A 12,489-nucleotide genomic window follows, 5' to 3' on the forward strand; every position below is an offset into this window, starting at 1 on the left:
GAGAGAGAGAGAGAGAGAGAGAGATAGAGAGAGAGGCACAGAGAGAGAGGGAGAGAGTGAGAGGCACAGAGAGGGAGAGAGTGAGAGGCACAAAGAGAGAGTGGCACAGGGAGAGAGTGAGAGGCACAGAGAGAGAGAGTGGCTCAGAGAGAGAGAGAGAGAGTGGCAGAGAGAGAGAGTGAGAGGAACTGAGAGGGTGTGAGAGGAGCAGAGAGAGAGAGAGAATGAGAGGCACAGATAGAGAGAATGAGAGGCACAGAGAGAAAGTGAGAGGCACAGAGAGAGAGGCACACAGAGAGAGAGAGAGAGACAGAGAGAAAGGGGCCCAGAGAGGAGTGAGAAGCACAGAGAGAGGAGTGAGAGACACTCTCTCTGTGCCTGTATGTATGTACACACACACACACACACACACACACACACACACACACACACACACACACACACACACACAGACACACACACACACACACACACAGACACACAGACACACACACACATATAACATCACTTTCTTCATACACTAGTTCTTTTTCTCCTCACGTTTCTCTGTATATCCCCGAATCCCCTGCACCTCCCCCCCTCCCCTACATGTATGTGTGCAGCATGCGTGTTCAGTGCATGCACTGCAGCCGTGTTACCTGGCAGCGGTCGCAGCGGGGCCCGAGCACCCAGGTTTGCAGACGCACCGTCCTGTCCTTGGGTGGCACATCTCCGTCCCACACGGAGCGCAGTCCACACTCTGCAACAAAGAGCCGTTCAATCCCTCGCACACGCGTGTTACCACCAGGCGGGCCCGCACATCGCCTCGCTTGGCTACCAAATAGATTGCTAGCTCTGTAGGCCAAGTCCTGACCGTGCTACCCTGCCATGTCGGACCCCATCAGCATAAATAACACAATGGCTATAAAAATGGGAGGGGATAGTCTAACAAGCTCCCAATGTGCAGATATCCCACGCGAGCTTATCCCGTGTCTCCCTGTGCCTCGGGCCTCAGTAACTACATCGTATGTTCTTTTGTGGCTCGGATTCCCAACGCCGGTCAGAGTTATTCCCATGACACGCTGAACACTATTCCCACCTCCGCTCTTGTGCAAAGTCTTCGGCCTATGGCCGCGGCTAATCTTTCCGGATCTTACTAGAGCAGTTTCTGGCTCCCACGGCGTCTCCGTGGTATCCGGGAGCGCACACCTGGCAGCGTGGCCCCGCCGTGTTGGACATGCACCCGTGGCACGCCCCGGACAGGGCGTCACACTCGCTGAACAACATGTTGGAGTCGGTGTTCCCGTTGCAGTTGCACGGCTGGCACGAGCTTCCGATCACCATGGGGTTTCCATAGTAACCAGGCGTGCACCTATCAGGAGGGACCGCCGCGGGTTAGAGAGTTTTCATTGGTTGCGAGGGCTGCGACGCCACGTTTAATGCGTGTAGTGTGGTTTATTACCCACCCAGTGCCCATATTTCAGGTTATAACTGAAAAGGTGCAAGGGTTCCCCCCTGTACAGAAAGCAATGAGTGGGCGCCCTAGTGAGTGAGCCTGGATGGAGGAGCACTCACCGCTCACACTTGGCTCCTGCATAGCCCGGTTTGCACAAACACTGAGTAGCCGGGCCTCTTTGGACACAACCAATGGCGAAACTGCATGGGAGAGAAGAGTGTTAGCCGGGTCCAGCCCGGGACAGGAGGTAGATGAGACCCCCGCTCTGGGTTACCCTAACAACGGGGGAGTATGAAAGAGAAGCCACACAGCAGCTGGTGGGTTACATTGTTACAACGGAGATAACGACAATGCGAACCATATAACAAGGCGACACTCCCATCGAGACCGTTTCATCCGTCCCACAACAAGCAGCCACTTTACCTTTGGTTCTAACCTTGCCCCTTATTCCCCCTATAAAGTGTAAGCTCTCAGGATCAGGGCGCTCATTACCTCCTGTATCTGGGTGCGCGCCTGGCTTTTTTCTGCCAGGTGTGAGGCGGCACAAACCTCCCCGGTTACTGATCAGCTCCCACGGGGAAGAACCCTAGCCCACTTCTTTGCCTCTATACACAGAGCACCTCCCGCTCTGGGTTAGAGACGGAGATACTGTGATGTGCGTCCCCTGCCTCCTCAGATCGATAGGGGACACTCACTTGTTGGAGGGGACAGAGAGGGGACAGGGGCACGCGATGCACTGCAGGGTCCCGTCCAATGTGGTGTTCGGCACGAAGCTGTCCTTACACCTCTCACAGCGATCTCCCACCGTATTGTGCTGACAATTCTGCGGATAGAAAGCGGCAGGATCGCACTCTGAGCAGGCAGAAGATATACACGCGGCGTCAGGCACACGCAGGGCTCCGCGCGTCAGGCACACGCAGGGTTCCGCGCGTCAGGCACATGCAGGGCTCCGCGCGTCAGGCACACGCAGGGTTCCGCGCGTCGGGCACACGCAGGGTTTTGCGCATCGGGCACACGCCGGGCTCCGTGCGTCGGGCACACGCAGGGTTCCGCGCTTCGGGCACACGCAGGGTTCTGCGCATCGGGCACACGCCGGGCTCCGCGCGTCGGGCACACGCAGGGTTCCACGCGTTGGGCACACGCAGGGTTCCGCGCTTCGGGCACATGCAGGGTTCCGCGCTTCGGGCACACGCAGGGTTCCGCGCGTCGGGCACACGCAGGGTTCCGCGCGTCGGGCACACGCAGGGCTCGGCGCGTCGGGCACACGCAGGGCTCCGCACGTTGGGACACGCAGTGCTCGCCACATCGGGCCCACACAGTGCTCCATGCATCAGACACACGCAGTGCTCGCCACATCGGGCACACACAGTGCTCCATGCATCAGACACACGCAGTGCTCGCCACATCGGGCACACACAGTGCTCCATGCATCAGACACACGCAGGGCTCGCCACGTCGGGCACCCGCAGGACCGCCTGTGACTGTAGGGGTATTACTCACCACGCAGGCTCCGGTGCCCGGCAGGCACTGGTCAGAGTGGCCTCTGCAGCTGCAGGGGACACATTTGCCCAGGAAGAGGCCCTTGGTGTCCCTGTAGTAGCCGGGAGCACATTCCTACGGGGACACAGAGACGGCAGGTTAGCGACGTCACACGGTGCCAGCTCCGTGTTATCACCGAGGACAGGGTGAAGGAGAGGAAACCCACATCAATCACAAGTCTGGTGCTTAACATGGCAGCGGAGCAGCGCTGTGAGGAAGAAACTGGTGGGAGTCTGTGACACTTTACCAGCAGTGTTTAATGTCCTACTGAAGTAGTAGTGGCACTGCGCCTGCTTCCAGCAGAGGTAATGAAGAGGATGAATCTCTTTGCACCCCACGTCATAAGATATATGCGCGTTATCGGTTAAAAAATACAATTTTCTTCATTTTTCAAATGATAAAAGGAAGTATCACATTTTGAATGTTAATGGCACTGTCCCCATCTTCCTGTGCCTCAAGCAAATTAGACTGTAAGCTCTTCAGAACAGAGAGACTCTGATATCCTGTCTGTAAAGTCTGACCTAACAGCATTGGGAGTAAAACAAATGAATAAAGGGAGTTTGCCAGATAATAATACAAGATGTCGTTTTTTTAATATTAACAGTGCTGTCTTTGAAGTGGGATGAAGTGGATCTGGCACCTGGCAGGAGTCCCCGCGGTAGTTGGCCGGGCACATGCACAGCTCCACGTTGCTGGCTAGGATGCCCCCCCCGCTCGTCTCGTGTCCGATCTCCAGGACAACCCTCCGCAGAGAGACGGAGGAGGAGGTCTGCGAGTGAAGAGCTCGGATCTGCAGCTGCTCCAGGTCGGCGAGAACCATCATCAGGTCCTCGCGAGACACAGGGCTGTGGGTCTGCGTGTGGATGAAGTTATCCTGCGAGCAGCAAGTGGGGAAGACAGGGAGAGAGGGAGAGAGGGAGAGAGGAAGAGAGGGAGAGAGGAAGAGAGGGAGAGGGAGAGAGGGAGAGGAAGAGAGGGAGAGGAAGAGAGGGAGAGGGAGAGGAAGAGAGGGAGAGGAAGAGAGGGAGAGGAAGAGAGAGAGAGGAAGAGAGGGAGAGGAAGAGAGGGAGAGAGGAAGAGAGGGAGAGAGGAAGAGAGAGAGAGGAAGAGAGGGAGAGGAAGAGAAAGAGAGGAAGCGAGGGAGAGGAAGAGAGGGAGAGGAAGCGAGGGAGAGGAAGAGAGGGAGAGGAAGCGAGGGAGAGGAAGAGAGGAATAAATAGAGCAAAAGAGAGAGAGAGGAAGAGAGAGAGAGGAAGAGGAAGAGAGGAAGAGAGGGAGAGGAAGAGAGGGAGAGAGAGAGAGGAAGCAAGAGAGAGGAAGAGAGAGAGAGGAAGAGAGGGAGAGGAAGAGAGAGAGAGGAAGAGAGGGAGAGGAAGAGAGGGAGAGAGGAAGCGAGGGAGAGGAAGCGAGGGAGAGGAAGAGAGGGAGAGAGAGAGAGGAAGCGAGGGAGAGGAAGAGAAAGAGAGGAAGCGAGGGAGAGGAAGAGAGGGAGAGGAAGCGAGGGAGAGGAAGAGAGAGAGGAAGCGAGGGAGAGGAAGAGAGGGAGAGGAAGCAAGGGAGAGGAAGAGAGGGAGAGGAAGAGAGAGGAAGCGAGGCAGAGGAAGAGAGAGAGAGAGAGAGAGAGAGAAAGAGAGAGAGAGAGAGGAAGAGAAAGAGAGAGAGAGGAAGCGAGAGAGAGGACGAGAGAGAGAGGAAGCGAGCGACAGGAAGAGAAAGAGAGGACGCGAGACAGAGGAAGAGAGGAATAAATAGAGCAAAAGAGAGGGAAAGAGCAAGAGAGAGAGAGGGGGAGAGAGAAAGAAGGGGAGGAGAGAGAAGGGGGGAGAGAGAAGGGGGAGAGAGAAAGGGAAGAGAGAGAGAGGGGGGAGAGAGAGATGGGGGAGAGGGAGAGAGAGAGGGAGAGAGAGAAGGGGGAGAGGGAGAGAGAGAGAGGGGTGAGAGAGAGGGGGAAGAGGGAGAGAGAGATAGGGGGAGAGTGAGAGTTAGAGAGGGAGAGAAATACAGATCATGCTCAATATGCGTAACCCTGAAAGTGCGCACGCAGCAATATAACCCGCGTATAACCCGCTCACGTACCACACCACCGGGAGCTGCTTACTGGCGGACAAGCAAAGTGTTGTGAGCAATATTCTGGTACCCACCCGCACATTGGGGAACATTCAATATTGCAGCCAACAGGTGTCTTCCCCACTCACTCTCACACACTCACCTCCACCAGCTGGATTCCACCATGGTAACTGTCTCCTGCCTTTGGGTAACTCGCTTCTAGGAACGCAATGCTCATCTGGTTACCCTGCAGAGGAACAAAGGAAGTGTTTGCTCGCCCAGCTCTGCCCTCACCCGTCTAACACAAACCTAAGGCAAAGACTGGAAGGCTCTGCCCACTCCGTGCCCTGCTCTCATGCCACCGATCCACCGGCTACTCAAGGATTGCAGCTGGTGCTGCGGCTTCATACCTTCAAGATGACATCTGGGCGGCGTTCCACACGGATCTCCAGACGGTCTCCTCTGATAGCCTCAGAGTGGAGCACATATCGGAGGAACCCACCATAGGCGGAAACCTGAAGGAGCAAAGCCAAGTGTTATCGGGCGCAGGACACGAAGGAACCAAACACGTGGCACTAATTAAGTGGCCTTGTTTGTTTACCTCTTCCCTCTCGCTGCAACGTTATCATGTAAAAAGTTGTCGTTTTTAAGGCGTTTAAGACCCGAAGAACCTTTCACAAGTGTATGGTGGAACCCCATAAAAACCATTGTGTGGAAGGGGCTATTTTTTGTTTCTAGATAAACTCACCGCTTTCTAGATCATTTACGCTATTAAAATATACGATGCAATATTTTTGAAGTCGTAAATAAAATATGGCAAAACTAAATTATGGAACCCTGGCAAGTAAAAGTTCAGCCACGATCAAATGTGGTCTCCGAGATCTACTGGGGGGAACTCTGGAGATCCCCATAACACAAGTTGGAAACCACTATGTTAATGGCATAGAAACAAGTGCTTCCCGGTTACAAAGGATCACTGCGGAACCAAGGGTGAATTACGGGAACCACAAGGTTTTTGTTGGAATTCACCAGCGGTAGATAAGAACCAAGAAAGGAGAGGAAGGAATCATGAATGAGAGAAGAAGAGGTAAGAGCCTGGCCCGTAGGAAAGGAGAGACAACGGTATAGGAAGGTTGAAAGGTGAGTTCTTTGGATGGCTTCCAAGAACCAAGATGACAGAACTGTGCAAGCAGAGGCTCACCCGATCTCCGAAGTAGTCGTCTGGGGCATGCCAGTAGAACTCCTGGTAGACATCAGGAACGTCTTTAAGATCGGCTTCAACAAGCCCTTCATCTGGCCGTATGGAAACCTCCACCTGCTGCCGATCCCCTCCCAGTAACACCCAGCCGGTCATATCGCTGAACTGTGTGGCCAAGAGAAAGATGTCACCATGTGGCAGTCCACCGGGTCCAGAGCTGAAAGTCAGTGGGAGGATGGGGGAGCCCGCGTACCTCCACCCGATACTTGGATGCCGTGTGGCAGCGATCGGTGGCTCCGAAGCAGAAGCAGCGGATGCAGCCTTTGGGATTTCCAGCGTCCAGGTGAAAGGTGCCCAGACGGCATTGGTCACAGGTCAGACCATCTACATTTTCCTAGGAGGAGAAGGAAAAGCTCAAGCTGATCTACCTGTTCAATCCAACTCCACTCTCTGCAGCCGTCAACAGACAATCGTGGCGGGGTGGGATCACACTGTTTGTTGACATCAGCTCCGGGAAGGACCCAGGCTAAGTATTGTGTCCCCATCTTCTCCCAGCAGTGACTATGCTCAAAAATGTATCTTAAATGGTACATGAAGTGCCTATCCACTGAAAGCAATGTATTATCTGTACCGGAAACACAGGTATCACAAGGTCCTATTGTTACCATTAGGAGGTCCTAGAGGGGTCCGTAATCTGCTTTAAAAGGCATCACACTGCGCTCACCATCAAGACTTAAAGGCTGGACTAATGCTAAAAGCATGCCAACAAGGGGCACAAAATACTGCCAACAAGGGGCACACAATACTGCCAACAAGGGGCACACAATACTGCCAACAAGGGGCACACAATACTGCCAACAAGGGGCACACAATAATGCCAACAAGGGGCACACAATACTGCCAACACGGGGCTCACAATACTGCCAACAAGGGGCACACAATACTGCCAACAAGGGGCACACAATACTGCCAACAAGGGGCACACAATACTGCCAACAAGGGGCACACAATACTGCCAACAAGGGGCACACAATACTGCCAACATGGGGCACACAATACTGCCAACAAGGGGCACACAATACTGCCAACAAGGGGCACACAATACTGCCAACAAGGGGCACACAACACTGCCAACAAGGGGCACACAAAACTGCCAACAAGGGGCACACAATACTGCCAACAAGGGGCACACAATACTGCCAACAAGGGGCACACAATACTGCCAACAAGGGGCACACAATACTGCCAACAAGGGGCACACAACACTGCCAACAAGGGGCACACAACACTGCCAACAAGGGGCACACAATACTGCCAACAAGGGGCACACAATACTGCCAACAAGGGGCACACAATACTGCCAACAAGGGGCACACAATACTGCCAACAAGGGGCACACAATACTGCCAACAAGGGGCACACAATACTGCCAACAAGGGGCACAAAATACTGCCAACAAGGGGCACACAATACTGCCAACAAGGGGCACACAATACTGCCAACAAGGGGCACACAACACTGCCAACAAGGGGAACACAATACTGCCAACAAAGGGCACACAATACTGCCAACAAGGGGCACACAATACTGCCAACAAGGGGCACACAATACTGCCAACAAGGGGCACACAATACTGCCAACAAGGGGCACAAAATAATGCCAACAAGGGGCACACAATACTGCCAACAAGGGGCACACAATACTGCCAACAAGGGGCACAAAATACTGCCAACAAGGGGCACACAATACTGCCAACAAGGGGCACAAAATACTGCCAACAAGGGGCACACAATACTGCCAACAAGGGGCACAAAATACTGCCAACAAGGGGCACACAATACTGCCAACAAGGGGCACAAAATACTGCCAACAAGGGGCACACAATACTGCCAACAAGGGGCACACAATACTGCCAACAAGGGGCACACAATACTGCCAACAAAGGGCACACAATACTGCCAACAAGGGGCACACAATACTGCCAACAAGGGGCACACAATACTGCTAACAAGGGGCACACAACACTGCCAACAAGGGGCACACAATACTGCCAACAAGGGGCACACAATACTGCCAACAAGTTGCACAAAATACTGCCAACAAGGGGCACAAAATACTGCCAATAAGGGGCACACAATACTGCCAACAAGTTGCACAAAATACTGCCAACAAGTGGCACACAATACTGCCAACAAGGGGCACACAATACTGCCAACAAGGGGCACACAATACTGCCAACAAGGGGCACACAATACTGCCAACAAGGGGCACACAATACTGCCAACAAGGGGCACACAATACTGCCAAAAAGGGGCACACAATACTGCCAACAAGGGGCACACAACACTGCCAACAAGGGGCACACAATACTGCCAACAAGGGGCACACAATACTGCCAACAAGTTGCACAAAATACTGCCAACAAGGGGCACACAATACTGCCAACAAAGGGCACACAATACTGCCAACAAGGGGCACACAATACTGCCAACAAGAGGCACACAATACTGCCAACAAGGGGCACAAAATACTGCCAACAAGGGGCACACAATACTGCCAATAAGGGGCACACAATACTGCCAACAAGTTGCACAAAATACTGCCAACAAGTGGCACACAATACTGCCAACAAGGGGCACACAATACTGCCAACAAGGGGCACACAATACTGCCAACAAGGGGCACACAATACTGCCAACAAGGGGCACACAACACTGCCAACAAGGGGCACACAATACTGCCAACAAGGGGCACACAATACTGCCAACAAGTTGCACAAAATACTGCCAACAAGTTGCACACAATACTGCCAACAAGGGGCACAAAATACTGCCAACAAGGGGCACACAATACTGCCAACAAAGGGCACACAATACTGCCAACAAGGGGCACACAATACTGCCAACAAGAGGCACACAATACTGCCAACAAGGGGCACAAAATACTGCCAACAAGGGGCACACAATACTGCCAATAAGGGGCACACAATACTGCCAACAAGTTGCACAAAATACTGCCAACAAGTGGCACACAATACTGCCAACAAGGGGCACACAATACTGCCAACAAGGGGCACACAATACTGCCAACAAGGGGCACACAATACTGCCAACAAGGGGCACACAACACTGCCAACAAGGGGCACACAATACTGCCAACAAGGGGCACACAATACTGCCAACAAGTTGCACAAAATACTGCCAACAAGTTGCACACAATACTGCCAACAAGGGGCACAAAATACTGCCAACAAGGGGCACAAAATACTGTCAACAAGGGGCTCACAATACTGCCAACAAGGGGCACAAAATACTGCCAACAAGGGGCACACAATACTGCCAACAAGGGGCACACAATACTGCCAACAAGGGGCACACAATACTGCCAACAAGGGGCACACAATACTGCCAACAAGGGGCACACAATACTGCCAACAAGGGGCACAAAATACTGCCAACAAGGGGCACACAATACTGCCAACAAGGGGCACACAATACTGCCAACAAGGGGCACAAAATACTGCCAACAAGGGGCACACAATACTGCCAACAAGGGGCACAAAATACTGCCAACAAGGGGCACACAATACTGAAAACAAGGGGCACACAATACTGCCAACAAGGGGCACACAATACTGCCAACAAGGGGCACACAATACTGCCAACAAGGGGCACACAATACTGCCAACAAGGGGCACACAATACTGCCAACAAGGGGCACACAATAATGCCAACAAGGGGCACACAATACTGCCAACAAGGGGCACACAATACTGCCAACAAGTTGCACAAAATACTGCCAACAAGGGGCACACAATACTGCCAATAAGGGGCACACAATACTGCCAACAAGTTGCACAAAATACTGCCAACAAGTGGCACACAATACTGCCAACAAGGGGCACAAAATACTGCCAACAAGGGGCACAAAATACTGCCAACAAGGGGCTCACAATACTGCCAACAAGGGGCACACAATACTGCCAACAAGGGGCACACAATACTGCCAACAAGTTGCACAAAATACTGCCAACAAGGGGCACACAATACTGCCAATAAGGGGCACACAATACTGCCAACAAGGGGCACACAATACTGCCAACAAGGGGCACACAATACTGCCAACAAGGGGCACACAATACTGCCAACAAGGGGCACACAATACTGCCAACAAGGGGCACACAATACTGCCAATAAGGGGCACACAATACTGCCAACAAGGGGCACACAATACTGCCAACAAGGGGCACACAATACTGCCAACAAGGGGCACACAATACTGCCAACAAGGGGCACACAATACTGCCAACAAGGGGCACAAAATACTGCCAACAAGGGGCACACAATACTGCCAACAAAGGGCACACAATACTGCCAACAAGGGGCACACAATACTGCCAACAAGAGGCACACAATACTGCCAACAAGGGGCACAAAATACTGCCAACAAGGGGCACACAATACTGCCAATAAGGGGCACACAATACTGCCAACAAGTTGCACAAAATACTGCCAACAAGTGGCACACAATACTGCCAACAAGGGGCACACAATACTGCCAACAAGGGGCACACAATACTGCCAACAAGGGGCACACAATACTGCCAACAAGGGGCACACAACACTGCCAACAAGGGGCACACAATACTGCCAACAAGGGGCACACAATACTGCCAACAAGTTGCACAAAATACTGCCAACAAGTTGCACACAATACTGCCAACAAGGGGCACAAAATACTGCCAACAAGGGGCACAAAATACTGTCAACAAGGGGCTCACAATACTGCCAACAAGGGGCACAAAATACTGCCAACAAGGGGCACACAATACTGCCAACAAGGGGCACACAATACTGCCAACAAGGGGCACACAATACTGCCAACAAGGGGCACACAATACTGCCAACAAGGGGCACACAATACTGCCAACAAGGGGCACAAAATACTGCCAACAAGGGGCACACAATACTGCCAACAAGGGGCACAAAATACTGCCAACAAGGGGCACACAATACTGCCAATAAGGGGCACAAAATACTGCCAACAAGGGGCACACAATACTGCCAACAAGGGGCACACAATACTGCCAACAAGGGGCACACAACACTGCCAACAAGGGGCACACAATACTGCCAACAAGGGGCACACAATACTGCCAACAAGTTGCACAAAATACTGCCAACAAGGGGCACAAAATACTGCCAATAAGGGGCACACAATACTGCCAACAAGTTGCACAAAATACTGCCAACAAGTGGCACACAATACTGCCAACAAGGGGCACACAATACTGCCAACAAGGGGCACACAATACTGCCAACAAGGGGCACACAATACTGCCAACAAGGGGCACAAAATACTGCCAACAAGGGGCACACAATACTGCCAACAAGGGGCACAAAATACTGCCAACAAGGGGCACACAATACTGCCAACAAGGGGCACACAATACTGCCAACAAGGGGCACACAATACTGCCAACAAGGGGCACACAATACTGCCAACAAGGGGCACACAATACTGCCAACAAGGGGCACACAATACTGCCAACAAGGGGCACACAATAATGCCAACAAGGGGCACACAATACTGCCAACAAGGGGCACACAATACTGCCAACAAGTTGCACAAAATACTGCCAACAAGGGGCACACAATACTGCCAATAAGGGGCACACAATACTGCCAACAAGTTGCACAAAATACTGCCAACAAGTGGCACACAATACTGCCAACAAGGGGCACAAAATACTGCCAACAAGGGGCACAAAATACTGCCAACAAGGGGCTCACAATACTGCCAACAAGGGGCACACAATACTGCCAACAAGGGGCACACAATACTGCCAACAAGTTGCACAAAATACTGCCAACAAGGGGCACACAATACTGCCAATAAGGGGCACACAATACTGCCAACAAGGGGCACACAATACTGCCAACAAGGGGCACACAATACTGCCAACAAGGGGCACACAATACTGCCAACAAGGGGCACACAATACTGCCAACAAGGGGCACACAATACTGCCAATAAGGGGCACACAATACTGCCAACAAGGGGCACACAATACTGCCAACAAGGGGCACACAATACTGCCAACAAGGGGCACACAATACTGCCAACAAGGGGCACACAATACTGCCAACAAGGAGCACACAATACTGCCAACTACAACTACAGTTTAGTGGTCGCGTCTTCCTGAGAGCTCAGAAATCTCCTTTCCTGCCACAGAAACTTACTACACTTCGCTCCGGTGCCCAATGTAAAC

General features: G+C 52.5%; 1 protein-coding gene across 1 annotated transcript in view; it reads right to left on the reverse strand.

The window, feature by feature from the left end:
- The window catches only part of LAMA5 (laminin subunit alpha 5), a 161,139-nt gene that overhangs the window by 47,360 nt on the left and 101,290 nt on the right, over positions 1 to 12,489 (reverse strand). Inside the window, 12 exon segments of the mRNA XM_075571418.1 lie at positions 639 to 658; positions 661 to 737; positions 854 to 857; positions 1,137 to 1,351; positions 1,555 to 1,635; positions 2,131 to 2,258; positions 2,936 to 3,049; positions 3,615 to 3,848; positions 5,184 to 5,267; positions 5,431 to 5,535; positions 6,222 to 6,383; positions 6,472 to 6,612. Coding sequence (XP_075427533.1) covers positions 639 to 658; positions 661 to 737; positions 854 to 857; positions 1,137 to 1,351; positions 1,555 to 1,635; positions 2,131 to 2,258; positions 2,936 to 3,049; positions 3,615 to 3,848; positions 5,184 to 5,267; positions 5,431 to 5,535; positions 6,222 to 6,383; positions 6,472 to 6,612 — 1,365 coding nt within the window.

Source organism: Ascaphus truei, chromosome 15, assembly GCF_040206685.1.
Source record: "Ascaphus truei isolate aAscTru1 chromosome 15, aAscTru1.hap1, whole genome shotgun sequence".
In the NCBI taxonomy this organism is placed as follows: Eukaryota; Metazoa; Chordata; class Amphibia; order Anura; family Ascaphidae; genus Ascaphus; species Ascaphus truei.